The sequence below is a fragment of the Apodemus sylvaticus genome, chromosome 7, assembly GCF_947179515.1.
Source record: "Apodemus sylvaticus chromosome 7, mApoSyl1.1, whole genome shotgun sequence".
Classification (NCBI taxonomy): domain Eukaryota; kingdom Metazoa; phylum Chordata; class Mammalia; order Rodentia; family Muridae; genus Apodemus; species Apodemus sylvaticus.
The window spans coordinates 17,724,897-17,739,614 of NC_067478.1; the positions used below are offsets into that span (position 1 = coordinate 17,724,897).

The following is a 14,718-nucleotide window of genomic DNA, read 5'->3' on the forward strand; positions in this document are numbered from 1 at the left end:
ACACTTGCTCCCACTTTCTCCTCTCAGATTAGGCTTCTAGAGTGTCTGACCTAAGATGCCTTTCACTGTTTCTGGTTATCCCTGTGAAAGGTAGTAGTGTGGGCTAGCACAAGCACGACTCACCCTACATCTGTATCCACCAGCATTGGCCTAGCCTGGGGTGAGATGGAGAAACTGAGAGGAATCTACATCAAAAGGAAAAGTCCCTTAACTGTCAAATAGGACTCATCTTCTAAGACTGCCTTGGAGGAGCCCCAGACTGGCTTTGAGGATTCGGTTTTCATAGATAACCTCCTTAGAGTCAGAATGTTTCCTGCCTTACTGCTGGGTGACGATCCCTTCAGCACCTTCTCATTGGCCCTTGGCTTATGTAGCAACTTCTTTAATACGACACCCGGGACTGCAGAATCTTGCCTCTGCTCCTGTTCCAGCCCAAGGGCATCCCTCACACTCGATGCTCCAGCACACAGAACTTTCCTTCTTCAAGGTGTTTACATTCTCGCTCCTTCTGGTCTCCATTAGAGCTCTGCACACACCCCTCCATTCTTCGTCCTCTGTTGCTGCATGTCTGCTTCTTTCCTCTCACCAACTTCTGTTCATCCTCAGAGTTAGCTTAGATACCACTTTCTCCAAGAATCCTTCCACATCCCCTGAGGTTCTCCTCCCATATTCCATGAGACTGTCCTCCCACATCTCCCGAGGCTGTCCTCCCATATCCCCTGAGACTGTCCTCCCATATCCCATGAGACTGTCCTCCCATATCCCATGAAACTGTCCTCCCATATCCTCCAAGATGCTCTCTCCCAGAGAACTTGGAATTTTCTGATTTTGTCCATCTTACTGATCAGTCCAGGCACATGGACACAGGAAGGAATGTGCAAGACCATCCTGGTACAATAATCAGCATACAACGGGCTCCTAAGAAGCAAATGCTTGTTTAATAACAGAATGGATGTGTCAACAGGTAGTGGAGGAACTAATTACTGAATGAATAAATGAACTAATACATTTATCTGAGATAGCAAACACCCAGAGTCCAGGCCCCTGGAGGATAACTGTTATTAATACTTATTCCAGAAAGTTCAGAGCCTGACCCCAAAGATAGACAATGCACTTCTTAAAATCACATTTGGATGTCCAAGGTTGCATCAGAATTGGTGTGAGATATTCAACACTACTTTCTGCTGGCGTTTTCCAGTTGATTTATCAGTAGTTTCTCTTGGATGTTTTTTTCTTGTGGGAATTGCAAGCTAAGTCAGAGACAAGAGTCTAACATGATTTCAGGAATGCAGGGGAGTCTGCTATTTGTGTATGGAGAATCCTGCTTCCTCTGATGATTGACTTTTCAGTTTTCTGCTTTTGAATGATGTTTTCTGCTTTTGAATGAGTAGTTGGGCCCCTGGGTTTCACATGGGTTACCTTTACTAACTAGGACTCGATGCTCTGTTGGTGGTGTCCCTTAACACATTCGGCCACGATGAGTTTTCCAGCTTTGAATTTGGAAAAGGATTTGACTACAGGACTCAGCTGACCATTGGAATGCTAGACCTGGGCAAGAAGCTCTCACAGTATCTGGTGAGTCATCAGCTACCTCAAGAAGCTGGCTGGAATCTCCATCTTCCCAGACCGCTGTTGTTTGTACTATTAAGTTAAAGGCATGACATTTAGGATATTAAAACATGCACAAGTCTGTGACATTGTATTTTCCCCAGTGTTCTCAAGCATTGAGACTGACATGTCTTTGGTTATTAGATTAAAAATGTTTCTCAGTAACTGCATTTGGGTTTTGTTGTTATGGTAGAAATGTTGAATTTCTCATCTCAACAATGAAGCATACAATATATGGTTGTGTTAGTTTCTTGTCTTGTAGTTACAAACAAAATAACCAGCAAAAGCAGCTAATACAGGAAGGGTTTATTGGGGCTCAAAGTTGGAGGATAGAGCCTATCATACTGGGAAACGTCAGCCAGAACCTTAGGCAACTGGTCATACGGCATCTACAGTCAGGAAGCAGAGTAGGGGGTTACTGTGATTAGATTCCTCTTTTTTGTCCCACCTATGAGACGGTGCTGCTGCAGCTCATGTGTAGTGTGGGTCTCCCCACCTTAATTAACCTAATCTAGAAAAAGCTCTCAAACAGGTCCAGAGGTTTGTGTCTACGGTGATTATAAATATCATCAAGTTGACAGTCAAGGCTGACAGCTGCACTAGCTTGTGTGCACATTGCTGTCCAATGGACCTCTAGGGAGTTTCCACCTTATAAGACTGGAACCCATAGATCCTCAACCAGAAGTATGGCCTCTTTCTGCCCAGTCTCTACAGAGTCTAGCACCCCACTCCACTTTCTGTTTCTAAACATTTCCATACTTAAGATCCCTGATATCGGCCTCAGGCAGCATTTGTCTACTTGTGAGTGGCTTAGTGCGCTGTTCTCAAGGCCCTGCCAGGTTTTAGCCTGTGACAGGATTCCCTCTTTGTGCACTATCTATCCATTCTCCTCGCCCCTGACACTTAGAGGTCACTCCCACCACTTAGCAAAGGCGAATGACACTGTGATGAATGCGCATGAGCAAACATCTCTTCAGGATCGGGGTTCAGCTCTTGGGTGTGTACCCACAAATGGGATTACAGAATGGATAACTCTGTAGTGCTTTGACGAACACATCTACTGTTTTCCATGTTTCACAAGTTCTGTTTTCTCTGTCTTCCTGGACACTCGATGTGTTTCGTTTCCTCCCTTCCTCCTATATTTCTTTCAGTCTTTCCTGTCATTTCCCATCATCTACTCCCTTACTGCATCCTTTCTTGGAGAGTAGCCATCCTACTAGGTATGAGGTAAGGCAACATTAATGGTTGTCTTCTGTCTGCCTGCCTGCCTGCCTGCCCGCCCGTCTGTCTGTCTGTCTGTCTGTCTGTCTGTCTGTCTGTCTGTCTGTCTGTCTATCTATCTATCTATCTATCTATCTATCTATCTATCTATCTATCTATCTATCTATCTATCTTTCTTTCTTTCTTTCTTTCTCTCTTTCTATCTATCTATCTATCTATCTATCTATCTATCTATCTATCTATCGACCTACCGACCTACCTACCTACCTACCTACCTGTCTGTCTGTCTATCTATCAACTAAGTCTCACTGTGTATCTTTGACTCTCCTGGAACTCTCTATGTAGACCAGGCTAGCCTTAAGTCAGAATGCTCTGCCTGCGTCTGATACCTGACCACTTTGCTACCTTAAGGTTTTCATTTGCACTCAAAACATCATAATTTGTTTTTTCCCTACTCTTCCTTTCATTTGTCATATCACTCAATGAATGCATAGGGTATCAACAGATCAACCAGTCTCTAATGTCATTAAACAACTCCCAATAATTTATACAATAGAAATGTCAGGAGATATTCAGATAGAAATCAATATGTCTCAAGTTAACTTGGCTTGTGGCCGTGCCTGTGTTTGGTACCCTTTCCATCAACTGAGGTCATTCCTTGAGTGGGGACACTCTGCCCACACCATCTGTTGGTCTAGTACTCTCTCTATAAGTCATAAAGCCCCATTATTGCTTGTAACCCCCCCCCCCCCCCAAGGCAGGGCCTGGGTTTGTAGGTAGCTATGATGTGTCTGAGCAGGGTTCTCATGTGAGAAGATCCCTGATTGTGGCACATCCCACTTTGCCTTCTTTAATGTCTTGCTCTGTTTCTGTCTCTAGGGAAACATCGCAGAAAGGGCTTGCTGCTGTACCTTCTGCAAATGTCCAGGGATTCCAGGACCTCACGGAGTCCGGGGACTCCAAGCCTCGAAGGTACCATTTGGCTGTGATTCTTTTTTCTCTAACATGCCTTGCTTTGTTGAGTGGGGCAGAAATGCAATAGTTGAATTTGCAACCTTTGTTCCATATAATGTAATTGCCTCGGGCATTTTCTGTAATTTCCACAGTATAGGAGTGGGATCAGAAGGGTTCACTCTGGATACGGAGAACAACTCCCCCTTTCTCTTCCATATCTCTAGTGAGGTTATTTTGGAGGTTTGCAATTTATCCTTTTTAAATCTGCTTTAGACAGTCTGAAAGTGTTAAAATAGTGGAGAGGGTTGTGGGTTTTCAACAGTAAATGAGACCGAGCTGCAAAAATAAAAGAGGATTATAGAAGATCAATTACAGGGCAATAGAATGCAAAAATGCATCATGGCATTTTCAATGGAAGACTGTGTCAATGCAAACAAATGAACTACATTCATTAAAAAACATGAATGAATTTTACCTACATTGTAATGACCACAGAAAGTAGAAAAGAGGAAGCAGGAGAATATATAGGTAGGGTTCTGTTTATTAAAGTGGGCTGTTCCATCCGAGAATGCATATTTAAGCATAGCATATTTGACATAGCTTTAAAGTCCAGGAAGTGTTATCCTAAGTGTTAACTGCACTCCCGAGGTAGGCTAGGGTATAGGGCTCTGGGTGCTTGTGATGGGGTGGCCTTGTGCCTGGGACTGCCAATGTTCCAATTCTTGGCTGGGTGATGACTGCACAGATGTCACATATAATTGTGGCACAAAACTCACTGTAACAATTAAGCTGTGTATTTATATTGTATTCACTGGATATGCATTTTCAAATGGATTGTAGATGTGTTAAAAGGACTTTTTGTGATCAAAGTATTTATTTTCATTTTAACAATTTTAGCCTTCATTTCTTCCCCTCAATATTTCAAAAAGACTTAAATTATTTACTTTAGAGGGGTAGAGGGCATATGCAGTGGTGTACCTGCGGAGGCAGAGGACGGCTTGCAATAACCTGGTCTTTCCTTCCACTTTGTGACTTCTGGGGATGGAACACAGGTCACCAAGCTTGGCAAAAAGCATCTTCATCCACTGCGCCTTCTCTTCGGTCCCAAACAGAGCAATTATAATACTTGCTGGCGATTTCTGCTTTGTCTCTCCATGTTGAAGGATAATTTACACAGAATGTTTTGCTGAATTGTGATATTCCGTTTATTGAACTTTCTTCTTGCATGTCAGCGCTGTGCTCTAGGGCACAGCAAAGGTCTGCAGTAGAGGGTAGGGAAAGCAAACCTCAACAGATCTTTGTTGCAAGTAAACGAAGCCACTAAACTGTGGACGGCAGAAAAGTGACTTGGTTTAAGGATGGCTCTCATCGAAGCGGAAGAAAGTCAAATGAGCTCTGCAGGTGTTTTTGATTTGCCAAGGATGGAGCTGGAGAGGGGGCTCAGGCGCTTGCCAGAGTATCTGAGTTTAGTTCCCACACTCACATCAGGGTGTTAATCACCACCTGAAACTCCAGCTCCAAGGGCCCTCCTCTGAACTGCACATGTTCCTGCATCCATGTACACATACATGCACTCGAACACAACATACAAACACATATACATACAAACATGTGCACGTGTGTGTGCACACACACACACACCCACACACAAACATGCATGCGCATACACACACAGTCTTATGGTTGCTATTGCTGTGATGAAACACCACGATGAAAAGCGACTTAAGGAGAGAAGGGCTTTTTGACTTACACTTTCATATTGCCATTTACCACTGAAGGAAGTCAGGGCATAAACTTAAATAGACCGGAGCATGGAGGGGTGCTGCTTACTGGCTTGCTTCTCGTGGCTTGCTTGGCCTGCTTTTTTATGAAACTTAGGGCCACCAGCCCAGGGTGGCACCACCCACGTGGGCTGGGCCTTCCCCTATTAAACAATAATTAAGGAAACACCCTCTAAGCTTCCTACAGCCTGATCTTAGGAAGGCGTGTTCTCAGCTGAGGCTCCCTGCTCTTTGATGATTCTAGCTTGTGTCAAGTTGACGTAAAACCTGCCCGCACATACAGAAAACAATACAAATACATATTAAAAATGGTGACCATGGGTATAAGAGTGGACCTTCAGTCTGCAGATGTTGGATCCTCTGCACCTCATGGCTTTATTGGCACAAAGTCTATCCAATGTGCAAGGGAGGGTCTAACCTGGAACGCCTGGTGACTTACTTCATGAGTTTGAACTGACAGAAAGAATATGGTTAAATGGCCTTCTGTCTTTCCTCCCAGGGTTCTTCAGGTCTAAAAGGCAGCAGAGGACACAGGGGAGAGGACGGAGACCCTGTAAGTTGGCACTGCCCACATCCCTGGAACGCACACTTACTGATTTTCTTTGTTGTGGAAAGCTTTATGAGGTAGAGGAAATTTGTGTGTGTGTGTGTGTGTGTGTGTGTTTTCTTTTTAAAATAGTGCTGTGGAGGAAGGGGCTGCTTTCCTTCCCCTTCATTAACTTTAAGCTGTGGATAGGAACAGCTCCCATGCCAGGGACTGGATTGTTGTTGTTTTTAAATCAGGGTTGGGTGTGTGTGTCTGTGATTCTCCTCTGTGTCTCTAAATAGAATGCAGCAGTTTTTCTGCTAAAGAGCTCCTTTTAGGCCCAGTACGGGAGCACATGTCCTTCCACCATGGAGAGGAAGTGGGCAGGCTGTCTCCAAGAGCATGACTTCATGCCTAAACACTACCCAGAGGTTTGGAAGCCTCAGTGTTTGACTCTAAAACCAGAGCCTCCATGTGGCCTCTCACCCTTGAGTAGAATGTGGAGGGCCAGAAGGCCCTTGGGTGGCTTTGCTGGGCATGGGGACTGCTCAGTTCAAAATGTTTATAATGCTTAAAAGCTCTGACTCTGGAATGAGACTTGCAAGGAGTGAGACCTTGACCAGGACATTTAGCTTTCTGATAATTTTTCTAGGACTCAAGGCCGGTCTAGTTTGCTTTGAACGGATCACTAAGGGGATACACTACCTGGCTCATTTTGTACCCCAGTGGGTCTCAAACTCTTCTAAGCCAGTATAAGCATGCCTTTGTGTGTGGCGAGTCACCTCTCTGCCTTGCTGAGGGCCCATAGCAACTGAAAGCACAGGCTATGGGACATTAGGAAGCCTAAGGTCCTCTCAGCTGCCTGCGGCTGTGGGCAACACCTTGAGGTTGTGTAGGGCCCACTCGATCTTCAGGGTAAAGGAAGCAAGACAGATAAAAGAAGGCTCACTTGCCCCTTCCCTCACGAGGACGCTGTGTTAGCTATTTTTCCTATTCTTCTAAAAAAAGAAAAATACCCAAGGTGGAACTGGAGAATGTCATCCTGAGTGAGGTAACCCAATCACAAAAGAACACACATGGTATGCACTCACTGATAATTGGATATTAGCCCAGAAGCTTGGAATACCCAAGAAACAATTCACATATCAAATGATGCCCAAGAAGAAGGAAGGAGAGGCCCCTGGTCCTGGAAAGGCTCAGTGCAGCAGTGTAGGGGAATACCAGGACAGGGAAGCAGGAAGGGGTGGATGGGGAAGCGGGGAGGGAAGAGGGCTTATGGGACTTTCGGGGAGGTGGGGATCCAGGAAAGGGAAAATCATTTGAAATAAAGAATATATCGAATAAAAAAAAAAAAGAAAGGAAGGCTTTATACTGGCTTATGATGCAAGGGGACAGTTCATCACAGGGTAAGCCACAGCTCAGGAACCTGAGGCACCTGCTTACACTGCATTCACAGTCAGGAGGCAGAGAGTAGCCTCTTCTCCAGATAGCACCCCTGTCGGTATTGCCCCCTCCTGATGCTTTCTTTTCTTATGCAACTGAGGACCCACACCCAAGAAGTGATATCTCAGGCTGTGATACCTTAGGGTGAGTGGGTTGGTTTGTTTGCTTTTGTTTGTTCAGTTTTTTTTTAAACTTAACCTAATCAAGACTGTTCCTCACAGGCATACTCAGAAGATAACTTAATCTACATAATCCCTCACACGCCTGTCCCAGATCCCAGAGACAGTATGTCCCCACACTCAAGTAGCACATGGTTGTTTTCTCCAGATGTGTTTAACTCTGGCTCTTGGCTGTTTCTAAATATTTCCTGAGAAAATTAGAGTTAATGAGAAACATATTGACCTTGAATGTTCCTCCTGTGTGGAAAGTCTGACTTTGGACAGACTGTGAGGAATGACTGTGTGTGTGTTTATGTGTGTAGAGGGTGGGTCTATGTGTGTGTGTGTGTATGCATGTTTATGTGTGTAGGGGGTGGGTCTTTCTGTGTGTATATTTGTATGACTCTGTATGTGTGGGTCTATGTGTGTTTGTGAGCATGTGTATGTATGTGTGGGATGGGTCTGTGTGTGTATATATTTGTGTGTATCTCTCTGTATGTGTGGGTCTGTGTGTGTGTGGGTCTGTGTGTGTGTACACGCACATGCTAGAGGTTAACCACAGGTGTTGTTTCTCAGGATCAATTTACTTTATTTTAGTTTATTCATTTTTTTGAGACATGGTTTCTCTGTATAGCCCTGGCTGTCATTGAACTTACTCTGTAGACTAGGCTGACCTCAAACTCAGAGACCTGCCTGTCTCTGCCTCCTGAGTGCTGGAGTTGAACATGTGCACCACCACCACCTGGCCTGCACTTTACTTTTTAAGACATGGTCCCTCACTGACATGGAGATGTGGGTTTGGAGCCAGCCAGCCAGCCAGGAAGAACAGCCAGGTTCCACTGTCTCTGCCCCATGTCCCCCGAGCTGGCATTAAACACATACCACCCCATTCTTGGATTCTTAAAATGTGGGTTCTGAGGTTAAACTCAGATCCTTCCTCTTTTGGAGGAAGCACATTCCTAACGGATGCTTCTCCCCAGCCTGAGGACAGGCTCTTGGGCCTTTGTGCTCCCCCAGCCCGAGGACAGGCTCTTGGGCCTTTGTGCTCGTTCTTGTAGTCATTTGTCTTCCCCTCTCTTTCCGCTCAGCTCTAGTCCTGGGCACTGAACTGTTTTCCTAGGAAGGCAACGCTGACTTCCCCAGAGTGGCATCAGTGCCCTGGGCGTGATATCATGGGATCACTGAGCAATTAGGCTGTGGCTAGGAGGCAAAGTGACTGCACTAACTGACGAGAGAGTGGAGCAGCCCAGTTCACCATCAACCTGTTTGTAGCTCGAGAGGGAACCTTGAAGGCTGACAGGGAAAGCTGTGAGGAGCTGGAGGATCCACCCCGGGAGGAATCGCTTTGTCTGAGGTGGGAGCACTCGGTGCTCCAAGAGCGAAGTGCAGATAGCTTGTGGCAGAAGTATAACTTTGGATATATGATTGGATTCACTTCTTAGGGAAGACGAGGAGATACTGGGCTTCAAGGAGACAGAGGACTCATGGGATGCCAGGGGACTCGAGGTCAAAAGGTAAGCCTCTGCTGGCTCATCCTTCTCTCCCCATGTGACAACTTCCAATCTCCTCCATTTTCTTGTTCATTTTCTCTTTCCCATCTCTTCCTCTCTCCCCCATCCCGCCCTGTGCCTCACCCCGTGCTCCCCGACTCTGTGTGACCTGTTATATCTTCTGTTGGTAGATGAGTCTCCAACATGCATCTAATTCCACTTGTAACTTTTATCTGAGGGTGTGAGGGCAGAAGTAATTAAAAAGATAATGCAGGACAACACTCTCAAGGGAGGCATCCACTTCCTGCTGCAGAGTTAGAATTCCCATTCTGCCTTTGACCCATGCAGTGACAGATGTTTAATCTTTTGCAGGGAGTCAAAGGATTTTCGGGAGCTCAGGTACTGTATCTCCTTCTCAGGCGAGTTTGAGCTCAGACCTGGGATTCATTTCCTAGCAGAGGCCTCCTGACTGCTTCAGTACTGTCACCTGCTGTGCTGACTGCTGACTCTTGTCTTCCTCAGGGAGAACACGGAGAGGACGGGCTTGACGGTCTGGATGGAGAAGAAGTGAGCTTCCAGTCTCTTCTTTGAGTTATCATGAAGCCATTCTGAGGCCGATTGTTCTAAATGAGATTTTGTCTTATGTTTATTTAGGGATTTTACGGACTTCGTGGAGGAAAGGGACAAAAGGGTGACCCTGGCTCTCAGGTAACTTTTCAGTAATTAAGTAGTCTCTGGTGACAGATACAGACTCATTGGCTGTGTTGGCCAGTTGGGGATAAAATTGACAAAGGACTTTTCTACCATCATAGTTACCTTTCTTCTGGCTGTGACCAAATGCCTGGTACCACCCAGAAGCCCCCAGGAAATGACTTAAGGGAGAAAGTGTTTATTTTGGCTCACCGTTCAAAGGAATACCGGTCTGTTTTGGTGAGGAAAACATGGTGGTTGGATGGTCCTGGCACATGGCATTGACTAGGAAACAGAGAAGGGGGGTGGCCATGTTCACCCCTTTCTTCTATTCCTATTTTACGTAGCCAAGGACCCCAGCCCATGAGGAGGTGGTGTCCCTTCTCATGGCGTCCCGTCTCATGGCATCCCTTCTCATGGTGTCCCATGGGAGGGTGGGTCTTCCCTTCTCAGCTTAAACCTTTTGGGATTGGCCAGCAACCCTCAGAGACACACCCAAAGGTATGCCTCACAGTGTCCTGAATGTTTCTTAAACTCAATCAGGTTGACAAAATTAGCCATCCCAATCACATAATGAAAGCCCATGGCCAACAAACAAGATGGTACTCTTCTGTTTGGGCCACGCGGACTACTGTATTAGTTCTTTTTCTGTTGTGGTGATAAAAATTTCTTGACCAAAAGCTCCTTAAGGAAGTACAGGGTTTGTTTTAGCTTATCGGTCCAGAGAGACTGGGTTCACATGGTGGGGAAAGCCTGCCTGGCAGCCAGCAGAAAGCTTGGCTGATCCCATTCATCTATATACAGGAAGGACAGAGAGCACAGGACATAGGGCAAGACTATAACTCACAGAGCCAGCCTGCAGTGATGTGCACCAGCAAAGTTCCACCCCCCAAAGGTTCTAGAACCTTCCCAAACAGTACCACTAACTGGGGCGGGGCCAAGAGTTCAAATCTGTGAGCCTCCAGGGCAGGTTTTTCATTCAAGCCACCATGAGTACTGTGTGATCGACAAGAATTTCCAGCTTGAAAGTTCACTGCGCGAGGTCCTTTTGCAGTTATGCTTTTCAGGGGTCTGTAAGGGAACATGTTTGGCCACTACTGGCCTTTGCATTCTTTCCTAACATCAAAACCAAAGAGAATGGAAAAAGTCAATTTGGGCATCTTCAGAGTTATAAATCATAGTGAAATACTTTGCCTATTTTAAATTCATCCCAACAGCCGGCTCCACCTTTATGTTCTGATCCATTTATTTATCTAATATTTGTGAGCATCTCTAACATACCAGACACTGAATTATTTGTCAAGGATCCAGAGATATGGGTGAACCACATGCCATCCTCACCCTCAAGGATCCCATAGTCCACAGAAATAGCTAGGACCACTTGGGGTCCTTCTAATACCAGTCAGCTTGGAGGTGGGGTGTCAAGGAGGTTCTTTTGAAATCAGAAACAAACTACAGTTAGCGAGGTATAGATGTGGAGGAAGAACATTCTAGACCAAGAGTAAGCAAGTGCTTGAAGCTGGTAGCCACTGGCAGATGTTCTGCCTGGAAGGTACAGAGTTCAGGTATAGGAAGATGGCTTTCAATAGGTTGTAAGAAGAAACTCAGGTCCAGTGAGCCATGAGTCAGTCAGTCAGTTCTCTCTCTCTCTCTCTCTCTCTCTCTCTCTCTCTCTCTCTCTCTCTCTGTATGCATGTGTACATGCATGCATATGCGTGTGTGCAAGCATGCATACATGCATGCATATGTGTGTACATGCATGTTTAAACAGAAAGAAATACATTTATGTTTCAGAAATCTCATTTGGAAGCAGTGCAGGGACTGTTAGAGTTGCCATGGATATAAGGAAGGTTTAAGGGTGGGTCTGTAGTGATTGAGGTGAGACAGGATGAAGCTTTGAAGCAAAGTAGTCACAAAAAGAATAGGCACATGATAGTTAAGATAATGCAGGGACCAGCCAGGGATGAGGCAGTGGGCATGTTAGTACAAGAAGCCACCCTCAGGTTATTCAGAGTGAAGCCTGTATTCCGGTTGCTCCCTAGAAACCTCTGTCATCCCACTGTAACCCTGGCTCAGGGAATCAATCAAGACACCTCCAGGGACCCTAGTGTGGGTACATTTCACTGGAAAGTTGTCTGAGGTGACAGGAGAAACCCATGGTGTGGTTTATGGTGAAGAACAAAAGTGATAAATGTGCTGGACAGTCCAACTAGAATAGCATTGTTCATTAAAATAAAACGTTCCACCTTCCATTTCACTAGCCACATTTCAAGTGCTGCATAGCCAGAGATGGCGAGGGGCCACATGGAGTTCTCCCCAACTGCTGAACGTCCTGTTGCACAACCCTGTGCTCGACCATGAGAAGAAGGTTTCCTGCTTCTTAGCCTGACCATGGCTTACGCTTGAACTTGGGGAGTTTAAGGGCACCTGGGGGAGTCAGGAAAACATGAATTATTTCACGTGATTGGTCATCTTCTCCATGTGGCATTTAATGCCATTATAAAAGTTACCTACGGGCTGGAGAGATGGCTTAGCAGTTAAGAGCACTGACTGCTCTTCCGAAGGTCCTGAGTTCAAATCCCAGCAACCACATGGTGGCTCACAACCATCTGTAATGAGATCAGATGCCCTCCTCTGGGGTGTCTGAAGACAGCTACAGTGTACTTACATATAATAAATAAATAATAAATAAATAAATCTTAAAAAAAAGTTACCTACAGGATAACACAGAGGCTCATTTTGTTCTGTCTCTTTGTCTGTCCATGCGTCCGTTCGTCCATCCGTCCATCCATCCATCCATCTTTTTCAGGGCCACCCAGGTTCCAGAGGCGCTCCTGGGGAAGATGGTGAGAAGGGTTTCCCAGGGGATCCCGTAAGTTACCAGATCCTACTTAACTCTGAACTTTTTCTCAGCACAACTCAGCTCCTGTTCTCCTTAGTGATTTCCACTGAAGCGCAGGCAAGGGCTGGCCTTGGGAGCTGGGCAGGAACTGTTTGTTCCCTGGGGGTTTCTTATTTTGGGGAAACCTATCCAAATCTGACATGGACCGATTATTTTAAAGGCTTAGAATGAAGATCTAAAGTTCTGTTGCAGAAATTTTGCCTGATGTATTCTAAGCCATGGGTTTAATTCTGTGTACCACACAAGGAAGAAAAATAAAAAAAAGGAACAAAAGGGAAAAGAAAGCCTGATATGGGGCCCACACCTGTAAACCTAGAACTCAAAAGGCTGAGGCAAGAGGCTAGCCTGGGCTCCTTAGCCACAAACTCAAGGCTAGCCTGGACTCTATAGCAAGGCTCTCGGGCCGAACTGATGTATTCGCTCCCTCACTTTGGTATTTCTGGAATCATTTAATCATTTCTGAAATCATCTCCTAGGGTGACCCCGGACAAGACAGCGACATCAAAGGACAGAAGGGCACCAAAGGGGACCGGGGAAGACAAGTAAGTGGGTCTATGTTACATAGATAAGTTCACTGATTCTGTTGTTGCGCTAAGTAAATTTAATAGGGTATATGAACAAACACCCACCAAGTCACCTATAGATAGAAGAAAATAAAGTATGTCTGAAGTAGGCTATACATTTGGGGGCCTTCTTAATGTCTAGGAAGTGATACTGTTCCTCACTTGTCACCGTTTACTTATACATGATGCTGCCCCCATCTGGGTCCTGCTGGCCATTTTACCAGCACTGTCCTCTGCAGACTGGTTGCAGCATGCCTTCCTCATTCTGCCATCTTGATGGCATTTGATATTTCATGTTGACAGCTTTATAACCTACTCAGGACTTATAACCTGCTTTTGACTTACAGCTTTGGGAAATTATTGTGTTTCTAGGGGAGAACTGGGCAGAAGGGGACACATGGCAGTCCTAGCTCGGCAGGAATCAGGGTAAGTATGTCCTAGATATTTCGCTCCCTCCTTATCATTTGTGATGGGCACAGAGACCTAGCCGGAGACAGCAGACCTGTGCCTGGTAGGTACATTTTCAGGCATTCTAAAATCTCAACGCTACTCACTGTTTGGGCCTGAGAATCCTTTTTATGAAGGTCTGTCTTACGCCTTGTAAGCTGCTTAGTGATACTCCCAAGATCTGCTCATCTGCTTACCCACTAGTAACATCCAAAAATGCCTTTTCAGATCCCGCCAAATGTCTACAGCTGGTGGTTGTGGGAGGCAAAATCATCTGTGACTAAGAGACACCATTCTCCTGTCTGCTTTTGCCTCTTAGCCTTCAAGGTGTTTCCGAATGCCTTTGAAGAGAGCTGATGACTTGAACATACACACTCTCTTTACCTATCTTAGCATCTGGGAGCCATGTCAGAACATTATGGACTGGGTGGACATAATCTCAAGGTCTTTACACATTGACAGTGGAAAGGGAAAACAGGAGTGGCTTCTTCCTGAATAGACTCTCAAATCCTGGCTACTAGGGCCAACACTGGCAGCCAACTCAAGCTACTGGGGTAGCTTGTAGCATCTTGTGATATCAATCCTACCTCCCTCCAAATAAGACATTAGATTTTCTTCAAATTTTAAGGACTAACAAAGAAACCATATTACCTTTTGTGGATTACTGGAATTAGAGATGATGATTATTTATTTTTCCGGGGTTGGGGCAAAGAAGAGTCCTGCTACATACCCCTGGCTGGCCTGGAAGTCACTATTGAATAGACCAGGCTGGCCTAGAACTCACCATGTAGATCAGGCTGGCCTCAAACTGACAGAAAATCCTCCTGCCCCTGCCTCCTGAGAGCTCGGATTACAGGTGTGCCCTGCCACAACTGGCACAGGGGTGGCATTTGTCTTGAAAGCTCCTCTGTCCCATACTCAGTATGGATGTGAGA

The 14,718-nt window shown here is 45.6% G+C and overlaps 1 protein-coding gene across 1 annotated transcript in view; it reads left to right on the forward strand.

Annotated features, from left to right (window-relative positions):
- The window catches only part of Col6a5 (collagen type VI alpha 5 chain), a 99,910-nt gene that overhangs the window by 34,866 nt on the left and 50,326 nt on the right, over window positions 1–14,718 (forward strand). Inside the window, exons 11-20 of the mRNA XM_052187443.1 lie at window positions 1,433–1,575; window positions 3,709–3,801; window positions 6,064–6,117; window positions 9,134–9,205; window positions 9,554–9,580; window positions 9,704–9,748; window positions 9,836–9,889; window positions 12,681–12,743; window positions 13,250–13,315; window positions 13,709–13,762. Of these exons, the coding sequence (XP_052043403.1) occupies window positions 1,433–1,575; window positions 3,709–3,801; window positions 6,064–6,117; window positions 9,134–9,205; window positions 9,554–9,580; window positions 9,704–9,748; window positions 9,836–9,889; window positions 12,681–12,743; window positions 13,250–13,315; window positions 13,709–13,762 (671 nt within the window). The remainder of the gene's footprint in view (window positions 1–1,432; window positions 1,576–3,708; window positions 3,802–6,063; window positions 6,118–9,133; window positions 9,206–9,553; window positions 9,581–9,703; window positions 9,749–9,835; window positions 9,890–12,680; window positions 12,744–13,249; window positions 13,316–13,708; window positions 13,763–14,718) is intronic.